A 16705-nucleotide genomic window follows, 5' to 3' on the forward strand; every position below is an offset into this window, starting at 1 on the left:
ATGAGTTCATAGCAACCAAATGAAAAACATTGCAATGAAAGAAAAACAAAGTGAAATAAAAAAAAAAAAAACATACTTGACCCACAGTTAGAGTCCTCGAAGGTTAGAACTGGGATTTGGATGCAGATTGTCAAAGTCCCAAGTCTCCTTCCTAAGGGTCAACATCACAGGGAGTGGAGCCTGGAATACACTTCCAGGATCCAGCCCACTTCTGCAGCCAGGCTTTGCTGCCAGTCAGATGCCCCCAAACCTGTGATTTGCTTAGTTCTTAAGTCTTGAATTATGTCCTGCTCTGCCCTTGACCTCAGCAGCATTCAGTGCTGCTCCAGAGAATCGCCCTCAGAAGGAGTCCCTTTTGTCTCCCTCCTGCTCTTACACCCAGTCCATCTCCTCTGCTCTCAACTCTCAGCTCAATGACTGTGACCTTGATTCTGTGTCTGGAGCATTGGACCTGGTGATTGTCCCTAGTGTCACTGAGATTAGACACTGGTGCCACCAAAGGACTTTCACCCAGACTGTTCGTCTCATTTGCTCTGCTTTTTGCTGCTGTGAGAAGCTCTAAAGCATGTTTCACAGGACCCCATCTCCCTCACCCTCAACGCTGGGTCTCTCTGCAAGATGGGTGGTTATGCCCTCAGCTCTTTTATCCTGCCTGTACCTTCAGGGTTCCTGCAAAGGAGTCATGATGCTCAACTCCTGGGCATCGAGGTGCTATAGTTTAGATCTGGAATGTTCCCCAAAGGCCCATGTGGTTAAAGGCTTGGTGCTCAGCTTAGTGCTACTGAAAACCACCTCGGCAGTGGAAGCCTTTAAAAGATGGAGTCTAGTGGGAGGTTTTAGGTGATTGAGGGGATGTGCTCAAAGGGTATTATGGGATGCTGTTTTCTCCTTTTTCTTTGGCACCCTGACTATGCAACATTTTTGTTTTGTGGTGCTGAGGATGGAACCCAGGGCCTTGTGTGTACTAGGCAGGTGTGCTACCATTGAGCTACATGCCCTGGCTTGAACTGAGCACCTTTACTTCACCACATGCTCCCTGCCCTAAGGCACTGCCTTACCACAGGCCAAAAGCAACATGGCCACTAGCCATGAACCAGAGCCTCTGAAAGTGTGAGCTCAAATAAACCTTTCCCTTTTAAAGTTGATTACTGAGTTGTAACCAACAAGTACTCTGTCACAGTAATGGAATGCTGAGTGACATGCAAGGTATGCAAGGTCTTATGATCTGCAGACCTATTGGAAGGACAACAAATGAATAATTGAGCGTAAACATGTTGATTTATTGCATGTTTGTAATTTTACATGAGCTGCACACACATATGTGATACATAATGCTAGAAATGTGCATAACAAACATCTGCCTTTTTAAAAAAATACTTTTTAGGTACACATCGGCACAATATCTTTATTTATTTTTATGTGATGCTGAGGATCAAACCCAGTGCCTCACATGTGCAAGGCAAGCACTCTACCACTGAGCCACAACCCCAGCCACCATCTGCCTTTTGTTCAATGATTTCTCCCAGATATTTTTATGGAAGAGCATGGTAGGGACACAAACTTATCCTTCATTATAAAAACAAGTGAATGCATTTCTTTAGATAGACTGACCCCTTGCTTCTGTAACTTTATCAGTTATATTAAATAGACTGAATAATAATTAAAAAAACACTATTATATAAAATAATAAATAACAGAAAAAGCTACTGCTATGATATAAACTAACCACAGGGAAGAACTAAATGTATATCATCTCATTTTAGGAGATCAAATGATGAATAGAGTTGTTGTTATGATTGACAGTTGTGTAATTATCTCTGAGTTTGTATTCAGTGTGCAGCAGAAGTTGCTCAGAAGAACAGAAATATTAAGAAAAAGTCTCTAAATTTTTGGCATTTGACATAGCAATTCTGAAGCTGATAGCTCAGGCTACAAAATCCTGTGCGGAAACAGAATTTTTCAATTAGAAGGTAAGGAAAATCTGCCAAAAAACAGGATGCTCTTGGTTATTTTGTGCATGATAAAGAAAAGGAAAGGATGATCTGCCACAAACTGTGGGCCACCGTGACCAGTCCTCCCCGTCATAATGGCCCCAGTGCCAGCTGCTGCTTCAGTGCCCTCCTCATTGACATCCACGGTGGCTTGATGGAACACCTCAGAAAGGTACAGGTCATTCCCCTCAGACATTCCTGAGAAATTGGCCTGGCCCTTGTTGAAGGCATCCTCCATGCCCATGCTTCTCAGAATGGACTTGAGCTTGTAGCGCTCTTCCAGTTTGAACTGAGGAATGAAGACCTCCACATCATCTTCAGCCATTGTGTCTTTGCTGGTCCACTTGTTGAGTGTGTCATAAGTTATTTCACTTTCCAGCTGCAAAACAGAACAAAACAAACAAAAAGACCCGCTGAGTAAGTCTAATGTTAAAATCTGTGACTTCCCACCTTGTGGGGAATGTAAAAATTTAAGAGATTGGTCAAAATTCTTCAAGAAAGTAACATGTATAACATATGATGAAGGCTCTGAGTGAAATTTTGAGACATGCCACGTGGACTATCAATTGATTCACATATTTCTGGGAGAAACTGCAAATCATTTTTATGTGTAGATTTTCTACTTTTTATCTCACACTATGTAGGTTCAGCCTCAGAAGTTTCAGCATGGTTGATGCTGTACTGCCTCACCAACTCTAGGCCAGTGGACTCATTGGCAACTTCATCTGGAAGCAACAGGAACATGCTGACATCCCCATCATATGGGAGTTCCAGAATCTGAGCCTTCAGGTCCGCTATGTATCCAATGTTCAGCTTCTCGTGCAAGTGCATCATCTGTACCGGTACATGCTGAGTCTGAAAGTATTCAAAAGTGAAGTGTGAAGGTGAATCCTAAAATGCCATTTACAAACAAACCTAAAAGAGAATGAACCCTCCTCTAGTGTCGAAGAAATGAAGTTTAAAAAAAAAAACAAACTTTAATTATTTGTATACACTTAGAGTGGGTATTCTGATTAGCTTTTTCAAGATAAGTTTTTATTCAGTAAGGTAAACAACAATAACGATCATAACAAGAATACCTAATAATACTAATAAAGTACTGTTTGCTGGGCATGGTAGTGCACATCTGTAATCCCAGCGACTCAGGAGGCTGAGGCAAGAGGATTGCAAGTTTTAGGCCAGCCTCAGCAACTTAGTGAAGCATTAAGCAATTTAGTGAGACCCTGTCTCAAAAACAATCAAAATAAAATAAAAAGGGCTGGAGATATAGCTCGGTATTAAAGTCCCTGGTGGTTCAATCCTCAGTACCAAAAGAAAAAGAAAAAAGAATTACTGTTTGTTCAGTACCTACCACTCTGTAAAGTCTCATTAAATACTTACAACAACCTTTAAAATTGATATTATGTTACCCTAGTTTTATAGGTTAAAACTAGGTACATAAAAGATCAGTGAGGTCATAGCTGGTAAGTGGGAGAGCCAGCATTTGACTCTTTCCAGCATGTGTGACTGGAAAATCCCTGGTCCTCACCACCACGGATATTGCCTCCTAAGAAATTATTGAATGAAGCTCAGTAACTTGGAAAAGTCAGTGTCTGACACACATGAGTTGTAACCAACTTGTCATGGAGGAGAATCAATGAGTTGTGTCTGATTTTTCCATCTTTGTCTTATCTAAAGCCCTAAAGTATGTGATTAGAAAAGTGCATCCTGTTGTCTCATACCATGTTCACGCGGAAAGGATAAAGCCCGTTGAGTTTCTTCTCAAATGGAATTTTCCACTTTCCTTTGAAGTAGACTGCATTCACCAGGACCATCCTGGTCTCCGCATCTACAGAGCCTTCAGGTAACAGGTTTGGGATTCTGCCTACAGGAAACATAACATGGGGTTAGGGTTTGTAATCGAGAGCCTTCAACATAGAAGAGGATTTCTTGGAACTTTCAAGTAAGTATCTGTCACACTGAGTGTCCCCATTTGTCAAATTCTGCGGAGATGTTGATCTTCATGCTCAATTTTTTTTTCCTCTAAATTTACTTGAAGCTTAGAATATTTGTGAAATCCAAGAGAATGAAAGAATAATGCATTTCAAGTACAAAATTACTGTCAAATTTGGAAAGGAGATTTTCACTTCTCTTTATACTGTTTGCTCAATGTTTCATGGTTTTCTGACAGTTATTGAACCCAGAAGGAAGTGAAAGGGGCTCAGTGAATGTAACAGTGGTCACCTACAGCTCGCCATTGAGTCCCTTTAGACCTGCTCAAGACAGTCTTTGGATCTGAAAGTTGAACGGGTTTTCCAAAACATGTTTTTAAGTTGTGGTGGACATAAAGTAGGAGGAGTACCGATGTAAGGGATGAGAAGAAAGAAGCATCTCGAAGAGGCTCGAAGGCTGGAAGAAGCATTCAAAATCCGTTGTGAAACAGTCTGTACCACATGCTCTAATTGGGCTAAAAATGAAAAGTCTTCTGATAATGTTGAGAAGGCTGCAAAGGAGTGAGCCAGAGAGGGTTCTTAGAAACGATGGCCTCTGGCTTGATCTTTAAAAACACAGTGTGAGGAGCAGTCTCTGTAACGAGCACCTGTTCTGAAGTCTCCCCACCACTCAAAGGCATTGTGCCATTTAACCTCACGACTGCTGTGTTAGACTATAGGTGGATGATGGCTAGGTTGACCATTTTTATCCTCATCTCTGTACACTGTCTGCCTGGCATATAATATGTGACACATAAATATTTATTGACTTAACAAATTCATTCAATAATAAAGAATGAACGATTTAATCAAGTTTGAGTCCTTGTAAAAAATGCAAAGGAAAGGGGATGCCTATGAGAAGAATCATGGACTGGAGTTAAAATGCTACAGGTGACTTAGAAAACCAATGAACTTGACAATGTACTGGCTTTGCATAGGGAAAGAAGAAAGAGTGAAAAGAATTTCATGACTCTTCCCTGCTCCGTGGTCAGTGTTCTTCATAGGCTCATACTAAGCTTAGGGGCAAGTCTTTTTTATCTTTGTTTATGTGCACAGAGAGCACAGACCACAATTATTTCAATTCTAATATTTCCTGTTTGAAATTTTTAGATATTATACTCTGATAATATCTAAAAGCAGAACATTTAAGTACTGGACATGTCTTCTATTATTGAGTCTCATCTTTTCCTCTTAAAACATCATTGAGCTAAACATGAATAAACTTATTTAACAAAAATCATTTAAGTTGGACAATTTTTAAGGGAGTGAAGCATAAGTTCAAGGATGATTTTAAAAGACCAACCTGGAAAAAAGAAAATATTTCGGTGTGTTACCTTTTGTCTGAGTCTTGACCCAGGAATTAATCTTTTTTCTGGCTTCTTCTGCACATTCCAGGAAGTCTACTGCCTGGGGTTCTGTTGAGTAATATTTCTTACAGAGTTGCATGTATTCCTTTAATGCAAGAAAATGCCAAGGATTACATGGAATATATCATGAACAAGCCAGGGTGTGATTTTAAATTATGGGTTTCCTGTCAAGCCTGGGAGGCCTGGGGGAGGAGTTGGGATGGAACTTCGCAGGAGTGGTGCTGAAGGAGGACATAGAACAGATTACAAGTTCTCCGTAACCCCCTCCTCACGTTCCAGCACAAACTCTGTCTACTCTCTTGCATTATTCACATAATAGACAATAAACAAAAGCAGAGAGGTTTCATGTGGGGAACAGTGACTCTGGAAAAAGTTGGCTTCATCCTCCTGATTAGTACTCTGCAACAGGGACATTTGTGATAGGAAGAGGAAAACTCTGACAGAGGAAACAGGAGGGACTGGGAGATATTAGGCCACTGGGAGATATTAGGCCAGCCTCAAGGAGGATGCATGGAATCCTGACTCTTCATGAACTGTAGACAGGCCCCTGGACAGAGGCCCTGCTGCTGGTTGGGGACCCCAGTCATCTCAGTCAAAGGCTTCACTTACTTCCTTGAATCTTGCAGACTTCTCGCCAAACAGCTTACTGACACTTTCCAATAAGTAATCCCCTGTGGTTGCGTTGATGTCTGAGCTGATGGAGTGGAAGGATGAGTGGACTTTGTCCCTCACTTGCGCCTTAAACAGAAGAGTGGGATTTTCTTTTTATAAAAGAGGACTGGCAAGCAAGATATTTCTTAAGCAATGGTAGCTTTTCTCAACATAGTAATAAAACACTGTAATCATGCATATATCTTTTTGGTCCTTTAGAGGAATCTCTGAGGAAGTGGTTTTGATAAGATGTGGTTCATTAAAGCCAATGAGATAAAACTTAATTTGTTTCAAGTTTACCCTTTTTATGGATTGGATTCAACCAAGAGTCACCAATAACCTCCAAGAAAAGTAGATTTCTTTTGAGTTTCTAAACTTCAGGTTCTGTAAGAAATTTTCATTATATTTAAAAGATGAATAAGTTCTGAGGATTTAAAGTATGGCATGCTGATTATAGTTAAAAATACCATATTGCTTCCTGCAGTTTGTGAAGAGAGTATATTTTAAATGTTCTCACTCCCCCCATACACACAGGGTAACTAGTTGTGGTGGTGTGTAAATTTGACTGTGATAATCATCTCACAATGTACAGGGAGATCAAATCACACCATAGCATAACTAGAATGTCTACAATTTTTATTTGTCACGTTTGTTAATTGTGAAGCTGTCGATAAAGCTAGGGGGGACATGTTACCTTAGAAATGATCTAACACGGTTCACTTGGCTTCTATAAGTACCCATTTTACAGGGTGACCTACACAGTGGAAAATCTGGGTTTTAGAAGACCACAAAAGTGAACGGGAATTCCAGTACACAACCCAAAACTTGTAAGCACCTACAATCAGAAAGCTTGTAAGCACTGTGACAGACACGGGGCTCAATCACAGCAGCAGCCGAGATGGAGCAGAGAAGGAGCCCCCCAGATGGACTTCCAGGTATTATAGGACACTCAGTGTAAGCTCCAGGTTATAGGCACCTTCTCCACCTCCTCTAGCCCACCATGTCCTGTGTGATGGATGGATGGGTGGAGCATCACCATGTTCAGGAAGAAAGCTATGAGACACCTCCCCGTAATCTGTCTCATGAGCATAAGCATGGAAGCTGGTTACCAAGAGGAGCACATCGCTACCCAGTTCCTAGAGTGTAGCCTGACAGCTGATGATCTTTAAGGAAATGGAGTATTGAGAACAGATGACAGACAGATAGACAGACAGACATACAGATCTCTGAGAGTCAGTAGCCTCTCACACACTAACTGGGAATGGCCTTCACCATTGCTCAATTATTTGTCACACCCCCACACCCTCTCTCCTCTGGAAATTTCCACCCACGCATATGTATTGTAGGTGTCTATAGTAAAGAATAGTTTAAAAATAAATATATAATGGTAGAGGGTTATGGTAGAATTGAGAAACTGCCTTGGTCTAAAGTCGTGAGTGTGGATTTTGCCCTGGCTCTGCCCTGGCTCTGCCCTTGGTTGTTAGTTGATCTTGGGAAATTTACTTCATGACTCTGAGTCTTCCTTTTCTCTCTGTGGCTGGAGGAAACTGTCCTAGGTTCCTTCCCAGCCTAACACTGTGATTTTGAAAAAAAAGGTCCTAGAAATAGAATTCAAAAGAAATATGAAGAAATGAGTCAGTTACCTGCAAAATGGCATCAGGATAATTTCCCTTCTGTATCTGCTGCATGAAGTCACAACCAGTGAGATTCTGCGGGGCCCCTGACGCCATACTGTAGTTTCCAACTTTGTCAAACTGAAGCACCTGCAATCAGAAACAGGGAGAATGGAGACGGTCTCCTGCTGGACTCAAGTATCTCTGGCTCCCTGCCTTGTGTAGGGGGAGCCACCAAATACCCCTTCTATGTGACACGGAAGGGTCCGCAATTTAATTTCCCTTACAGGAAACCACCTGAGGCGGTTGTATTAATTCACACACTGGTCATTTTAGAAGATGTTTGTTATTATGAGACAATTTATAACCCGTTCCCTAACTTACATAAATTATCACCCAGCCCATAAATTGTCTTGAAAAAGTGCCAGTATTTTAAAGAAAATAATACAACTAACTCAGAACTTTTTATCTCTCTCATATCATTCTCTCTCTTATCTTTAAAAAACTAAGAGTCAAAAGAAGCTTAAGCATAAAAGCAGATCCTCGGTAGTAAACAGGGATCATCCAAAATATTAACATAAATCATATGTACACAGAGAGATTATAGTCCAGGCGGGGGGACAGATTACAAGGATCTGACCACAAGATGGATCTATAGTGCAAGTGGGCAGTTGAGATCACACAGTGAAGCTGGCGGGTAAAGACCAGCCTCTAAGAAGCAACCTCCCCTCCCCACAGCACTGACACTTGTCCAGCCTGTCAGTCTCAGCACCTGTAGGGTCCCCACCCCAAGACCTGCTGCAATTCCTTGTGGGACCCATGGTAAGAAGCTGATCCTGTAAATGGACTCATGACTGGGGCTTGGCTGATAAGGAAGGGCAGCCATGCCTGGCCAGCTGGTAAATTCCTGGACTGGAGGGCAAAGTTAACACTTGAGGGACCTTAAAAATGCCCCCCCCCCCCTCCAGCATATGTCATAGGTCCTGCCACACTCTCTGAAAAGAAGAGGTCCCACTCTGTCCCTACACAAGGGAAGGATGTTTCCTACAATGGCTTCTCTGGTTCCCTCCCTTCCGGGACAATTGACCCTTATTCACTGCAAAGTCACTCATACAATGTCCCTGCAGAAGTGGGGATGTGGGGTGACCCTGGGCCACCATGAGACCCACCGATGCAGCTTGGCCTGCACAGATCCTTGGTCCATGGCCTCACCCTAAGAGCTGCAAAGACATTCCTCACTGGCACCCTGATTTCACATGGACCTCTGCTCTCTAGGAGTTTCCTTCATTACAGCTCTGCCACCTCTTCCAGCTGCTACTGTCCCCAACTGGAAGGTTTCTCCTTACCCTAATTTCCTCATCTGCAAAATGAGTGTGATAATCACAGCAACTACCTCATAGAATTTTGAAGACGTTCCTAGAGAGCTCTCGGGCTATGGCAGTAACCAGTGGGAACTATTGTTACAACTACTGCTGCTAGGTGTCCACATGTTCTCTCTAATCTTTTCAGCAGTCTTACAAGTTACACATTTTCATTCCCATTTTATATAAGAAAAAAAACTGCAGCTCCAAGGGTTTCCATGCCTGCACATATGCAGTAAGTGACAAAGCCAGGACTCAAACACTTATGGGCCTGTCCCTGAAGTCCATGGCTTCCTCATCCAAGCAAGGAACTGCATGGTTTATTTTTTTTTTATAATTTAGAAAGTAAATAAGCATTAGAATTTGAAAATCTGCACATGCAACCAAGTTATAAAAAGATTATATAAAATCTGCAGAGTCCCAAGTTCTGAAAGCACCTTGATATACAGAAAAGGTGTCTTGAGGCCAGAGTGACCAATGCATTCATTTTTCCTTTAGTATCAAAACCAAGTTTTTTACTTTAACAACCTGGAACATCTACTTAGCATTTGCCCTCAAATGTGTTGCTTCTGATTCCTTTACATTCAAAAACGTAAACCCCTGATGTCTTTAAAGGTTTTCAATGCAGTTTACTCTCTTTATTTTCCAGGAGAAAGAAGATAAAGGGGAAGGGATGTTGCCAAATCCTGCTGGTATCAAGTTGAGCAAGGGTTTTGTCATAGTCTTGATGTTTAAACTGCCACAAGCACAGTGATAAGTCCTTTCCTCTCCTCCTGCAGTGGGATTGGCCAATGTGCTCTACCCTAAATGGGTCACCGTGTTCCTGAAAGGGATGTATTAATTCTCAGGTACATTTCTCATGGGAATCCAGAAACCAGCCGGTGGCATTTTGGTGTGACTGAAAGCACAATGCCTGCGTGTACTTAAAGCAATTTGATTTTAATGTCAGCATGGATGCGAACAGAAAGGAATTTTAATTACATGATAACCACGTCCAGATCGCTCACTGGTCTAGGAAAAACAGGATCATGAGAATTTTAAAGTGCTGAATGAAACCCTTAAGTCTATGATCATGTGCAATTGAAGCAGTTCAGCAAATTAAGACCTCAGCCACCGCAGAAAGGGTCCCCTGCCTGGATCTGTGTCCTTTCACCAGGGAAGGAAAGCAGAGGCCTTGACAGAGAGTCTCTAGTAATGCTGTTGCACACTTGTCCACCTTGAATTTGAAGACTGGCCATTCATGATGCCAAGCCCCATGGTGTGGACATGAGCTCCCAGGCTGGATGATATGATGAGGTCCTCTGAAGCCACGTCTACCTATGTGTCTCTGTGAGTTTGGTGACCACTCTCCTGGTGCATTTCTTTTCTCTCTGTGATTCTCCTAAAGCCATTAGGAATTCTTCATAGGAAAGGGGAACAGCTGCTCCACAGTGGGAGAGCAACGGGAAGGAGCCCGAACTGGGGGTTAGAATACTGTGGGTGACCTTGGGAGAGGTTCTTCATTCACACTGCCAATGTTGTCATCTATAAGGTGATATTTATCTTAAAACCAAGTGAGAGAATGTGGGCAAAACACTCACTTTGAATAGTATGAATGTGGAAATTAAAATGAAAGATGTCACTTAACATTTTCAGCCTTGAAAGCTAATAAACTCTGATATGCCTTCTGCTATCTACGCTTGAGGGGTTTCCTGGTTGCTTTGTACATTTAAGTCTAAGGAATCTGTGTTGTAAAAGCTGGTTATTTGTTAGCACGCACGATCTCTGTCTTCTAGGATTGATGACCTGAGCTTAAAACAAGAAGAACTCTACAATTCAGTTCAGGAATCACTCAGGCCTAATGTGAAGCTTCAGTGCCAACTTACCTTGGCTATCTGGTCTTCAGTGTTGCCCCTGGAACCCAGGTAGACCATGGCCATGGTGGAGGAGATGCTCCATGGAGAGAAGAAGACATTCTGGGTGGGACTCACTTTTGCCAGATGCTTGAAGAAATTGAGGGCAAAGATGGTGTTTGCCACATAAAGGTCTTCCATTGCTTCAATCTAGAAGGAAAATAAAGATGGGAAAAACAATCCAAAAGATGGTGTGGCATTTTGGGTGAGGTCGGCAGATGTTCCCTGCATAGGGTAGGGTTTCCCACTCTGTTCTTCCTCCATGGACTAACATGAGGGAGGACAGGGAAAACTTCAAGGTCATGTGATCTGTGCTGCCACAAAGGGCCCATGATGGTGCAAAGCTGTCCTGTGTCCATCTTGGAAATGCTTTAACCTGGCCTGCAGTCTCACTTTTCACCAGATCCTGTGAATTATGTTGCAATTCTGAGATACAATGAACAATTTTATTATGAGCAGTGATGCTTTATGTTACTATATAAGAATATTGATAATAACTGCAGTAACAAAAGCATTCATTTAGTTCTTATTGTCTAACAGGTGTGTTCTGAACACTTTACCTGCACTAATCTTATCATCCTCACTGGGATCCTATAAGGAAGGCAATAAGGCAGGCTATTTCTTTTAACAAAGGAAATACGGAGATTAAGTGACCTTTGCCATTCAACTATAAAGGGCAGGAGTAGGAATTGCAGCCAGATAGGTGGCCTCCAGGGTCATGATACACTTCACTCACGTGCACCGTATGCATAACCACGTGGCACACACATGCAGGAAAAGTCATACATATTCAAAGATATGTCACGTGCACACATATTCCTGTTGGCTCCAGTTGAGATGTACAATGCTCTTTCAAGTTTCCATTCCTAGAAATGGCTTATGTTTGAGAGTCAGTACTGTCACCCAGGTCCTACAAATGCCTCCCCCACTCCCCGCACATGCGTGCGACATTGCACATAACCACAGCTTTGCCTTAAAAGCACTTTCTGTTTTGGGAAATTCATAATTGGAAATACAATAAGGGCTCCCTTTTGTTGGTCCCCCACTGCCAGGAAAGCCACCTGGGCAGGAATGCAGGGATAATCCCAGGTGCACGAAACACACACATACACTCCATTTATTGCCACCTGAAAATAAATCACAGACACACCTCCATGACCTAAGGTTCTGTGTGCAAGTGAATGCTTGGAAACTCCCAAGGTGTGTGTGCGTGTGTGTGTGTGTGTGTGTGTGTGTGTGTGTTCAAAGGGACAATCATCTTTCTAGTTGTCTTTCTTTCATCATAGTTTATACCACACCCTATAATTACCAAAATCCATAAACACATCAAAGACTCTGACATTCATCCTCTCTGGGGAAACTTTCTTGTGACAATGACTTCCCAGAACTGAGAGGGGCTGGGCAGCCCCCTGGGATGAGCCATTCCTGCAGCTGTCCCCCTACCTGCCAGGGCTCCCACCAGGACCAGTCAGTCATCCCTTGTCTCTCTAATCCATGTGTGTCTTGTGTGAAACTTTGATGGATAAGTCCCTCTTTTTTAAGAAAGTGATTGAAATTTGCATCAAAGTTTCTCATTTGAAATATGATTCAGTTCTAGTTTGTCAAGACAAAATAGTAAATTAAATAAAAACTTGTCCTCTCCTTTCGTCTCCTCATTCAACCTTTATAGTATCCGTATGAGGTAATCACACCCCTAGTGCCTGGATTGCATGCTGATGCTCATAGAGGTTAAATAACTCAGGTAAGGTCACACAGTTAGTCTGTAGCGGAGCAGGGCTCCAAGTCCAGGTTGCACTCAGAAGGCCACCCTTCCTGGTGACCCTCACTTGCTGATGTGTAGCTCCACTATAATGCGTCAGAGTTGGGCAAGTTATAGCTTGAGAAATGCTGGAAAGAGGAAATAAAAAGAGGAAAGTAGAAAATCTAGAAAGCTCCTAGAAAGTTTATCACGTTTAAAAAAAACCACTAATTCTTTTCTCTTGCTTCATCACCTCGTTTGACTTGAATGGCTCAGTAGATTGTTTATTCTTCCTTCTACTGATTAAAACATTTTATAACTAGACTCATGTAGAGATTTTTCTAAATATATTATCCCCAACGTATTTTGGAAACAAGCTGGGTCTTAAAAACATAATAAAGTATTTCTCTGTTTCCATATGAAAATTCAAATAAGAGATTAGAACCAGAATAGTAGTTCTTTGTAATAATGTGCTTAGTCATTTTGACATTAGTAAAATTTAAGTGTTGATACAAACTATCAAGAAGGGCTGTTAATTCTAAGTTAGGATTTAAGATAAATTGATAAATATCAAAATGTTAACAAGAATAGAATCAAATTGTCCCAGATTCATTTTCTTCTCTAAAAATTCTTCTGAATTCTATTTCTAAACTAGGTTCAATTTATCATATTTAACATAGAAATAATATTTGATGCCAGGTGCAATGGCATATACCTACAATTCCAGCTATTTGGGAGGCTAAGAGAAGAGGATTACAAGTTGAAACCCAGACTGAAAAATTTAATGAGACCCTGTCTCAAAATAAAAAATAAATAAATAAAAAGGTTAGGGATGTAACTCAGTGGCAAAGCACCTCTGTTCAAACCCCAGGACTGCAAAATTAAATAAAATAAAAATAAATAATAATATTTTATGTCTATGTTGTAGTTACCTAATTTCTTCAGCAACTTGTTGATGTTGTTGTTGTTTAATTTACACAATTACTTGCCCAATAAAGCTTAGGAATTCCTGTTAAATTAATGAAAACATAACAATGAAGATTGCACATTGGTTATTTGGTCCGACGCAAGGCTGATCCGGCGCAATGCTGGCCCAGCTTTCTGATTACAAATCTAGTGATTTCTTTACAAATTTCTTAAATAAGATTTGAGAGGCTCACAATTTAGAAATCTAGGATGGTGTTTGCATATCGGTTTCTGACTCTCAGACAAGCCCACACCTTATGCTTAATATGATGGGAATTACCAAGACAATTAATGCAAAATGGAAATCAAGGAGTGGTGTCAGTTCCAGAGCTTCCCAGAACAGGTAGCCTCTCGTGAATCGCTTGACAGTGTAATAAGTCTCACCACATTAACCTCCAAATACATGCTCCCATCAATGTTTATTTAATATTACCACTGAGACAAGTGAATGGAATTCATATGCAGGGCTGGACTTCCTGATGTTTGTGTTGGTTCCTGAAATGCAGGTTGTCAACTGTGCCACTGAAACTCGGCTGAGATGATAAAGAATCTGGGAGGTGCCACAGGCACACTGCCACAGTCCCTCTGCTCACGGACCCTGGATGTCAGACTGCAATTTGCTGCAGCACTTTAAACAATTTTTTGTGTGACTTTCTAATGCGAATATTTTGACACTGACCACCCAAAAAAGAAAACTAAGAAAAAATAATAGGAGGAAACAGCCCATCAAAAATTACCACTTATTCTGCCCACAAACTAAAAGCAGTTTCTGTAGGTTGATAATTTTCATGATGAATAACTATCTGTTTGTGGGTATAAAATTACCTAGTTAGTCAGCCCATCAACACGCTCAGCTGATTTCTTCTTTCACAAAATTGGTCCATTATTGAACTAAATTCAGTAAACATACCCTGATGTTGGATGGAACCAGCTCAAATCCCTGCCTTATTTCTGTGGCTTCTGACAGTTAATTTTAGAATAAAACAGAACTCTCTTTTCCTTTTATTTATTTAAAAATATTTTCATTGCTTAAGAGAAAATATTTTAATATATGCAGCTATGTCCATCATATTCAGCAACAACATAATAGCCAGTGCAGAATATACATATTCTAACCTGTGCAATAACATGACATCAAACTTGAATAAAGGCTCATTTTGGTTTGGTTAATGCTACAAAGGCATTTGCTGGCTTCTGAGATTCAAAATCAAGTGCTATTATAATTTAATTCAAATCTTAAACTAACATATTTTTAGTTAAACAAACAACTAATCAATAAAATAGCACTACATTTTTTAACTAACCCTGTAGAAACATCCTACACCTGAATTCTCAATACATAAATAATGCCTGTTATAAGAAGAGAAAAAATTAAATCATGTATCCCATAGAGATGGTCATGGAAAGAGCTGAAATACCTTGTTCTCGAAGCTGCTGTCTGACTGGAAATGCTCCTTGGAGAGTTGTCACAGTTTAGACATGGTAATGACTGGTTTTATAAGGCTCTGCCCCTCCCACACAACTTTTTTTTTTCTCTCTCTCTTTAATTTGTATCCTTTGTGTGATTCAACATTTTACTCAGACCTTATTATAATAGATATGCTTTTTATAAAAGATAGTTGAAGAAACTATCTGGGGGTATGACATCATTCAGAAATGTCAGAATTTAGCAATATCTACAGAAACCTGTCAAAATTGGCTTAAACCCCCAACCTCCAGCTTCAAGTCTTTCTGTTCTCTACTTTTTCCTTGAGTATCAAATCCCACAGCTCTCCTTCCACCTTTGGAAAATCATGATCCATGAGCTCTTTGAAATAGACACAACACATTTTTTTCTTTTGAGTCTAGGCAGAACCAAATGACAATTTGGATAAGAAAAGGAAGAGAAAGCCACAATTTTTTCTTCTTAGAAATGTTACTCTTACATTTCTCAAGCTATAATATTCTAAATATTTCTGGGGTTTATCCTAATCTCCTGTCACAAGCCACACCCAAAGAACTTTCCCTTAATTAGATCATAGATCTTATCCTGTTGCAAACAGAGACAATTCACCATTCATGTTGATTTATAATTCTGGATAGATCAGACATGCTGGTTGGAAATTATGATCTTAACAACTTGATTAAGAAAACCACCAGATATTTAGATCCAACAAAAGGAATTTTGGAATAAAAAATAGATTTAGAAAACGACATATAAGTAAATATAATTGTGAATCTGAAAATGTTCATCTTGCTAGAGTCAGTAACACCTCGTAAGAAAGCCTCTCTTCCCTAGGCTTTGCTTTGGTGGACAGGGTAGAAGGGCAGTATTATCACTGAGCTCCTCAGCTGGCACGAGAGAGCCGTATGACACTGGGGTGTCCCTGAGGCCAAAACTGGGATTGAGACCTGCGTGAGCATCTCAGCTTGGCTTTGGTCCACAGCACTGGATATTACACTTAAGTAAGTCTCTGATCACACAGGAGTGGGATGACTTAATTCAAACCCTTTCTATTATTGGAAGAACAGCAGGATAGGATAGGCATGTTCTTCAGAATCTCCCTGGCAGCCAAGAACCAAATTATCTGTGGGTGTTTTGTTTTTTGCTTTCAGTACTAGGGATGAAACCCAGGGGTACTCTACCACTGAACTGTATTCCCAGCTACTTTTTCATTTTGAGACCCCTAGGTATTCAGGGCTGGCCTTGAACTCACAATCCTCTCACCTCAGTGCCGGAGTAGCCAGGATCCAGGTGTGTGACAGCCCATGTATCTCATTTGTTTTTGTAATTTCTGGAAGATCTTTCCAGTTCTTACATTGCTCCGTTAGGCCAAAGGAAACTTTTAGGAAGCTACTGACCCTTTTGGAAGATTTATCATCCCTCCGTACTCAGTTCTCTCCTGCAGAAAGCTGGGCAGATGCTACTGCTTGGTGGTCTGCTTCCCTTTTCAACCTGTCCTCATGTCTGTGTGACAAGGTGTTTAACCAGGTGCTGGGAGCTGCGCGGTTTCCTCAGACTTGGCAGAACTTAGCAACCCTTTGCTCCAGTCACTCTTCAGTGGTGCCGCTTCCCCACTTATTCCTCTCCCTCAAGCTATTCTCAAAGGAAGTGCCATCCTTCTCCCCACTCATCCAAATCTGTGCGGTTCTCTGTACCCCAGGGCTCCGGGAAGT

At 41.1% G+C, this 16705-nt stretch overlaps 1 protein-coding gene across 1 annotated transcript; it reads right to left on the reverse strand.

The window, feature by feature from the left end:
• Window positions 1–1259: 1259 nt before the first annotated feature.
• Serpinb2 (serpin family B member 2) lies at window positions 1260–14986 on the reverse strand. Its single transcript, XM_027922900.2, has 8 exons — window positions 14968–14986; window positions 10819–10995; window positions 7623–7742; window positions 5938–6066; window positions 5296–5413; window positions 3713–3855; window positions 2682–2846; window positions 1260–2370 (listed from the first exon to the last, which is right to left on the reverse strand). Exons 2-8 carry the CDS (start codon window positions 10984–10986, stop codon window positions 1960–1962), a joined length of 1254 nt encoding a protein of 417 aa, XP_027778701.1. The 5' UTR covers window positions 10987–10995; window positions 14968–14986; the 3' UTR covers window positions 1260–1959.
• Between the last annotated feature and the right edge of the window lie 1719 nt (window positions 14987–16705).

This window comes from Marmota flaviventris, chromosome 16 (assembly GCF_047511675.1).
Source record: "Marmota flaviventris isolate mMarFla1 chromosome 16, mMarFla1.hap1, whole genome shotgun sequence".
Classification (NCBI taxonomy): Eukaryota; Metazoa; Chordata; class Mammalia; order Rodentia; family Sciuridae; genus Marmota; species Marmota flaviventris.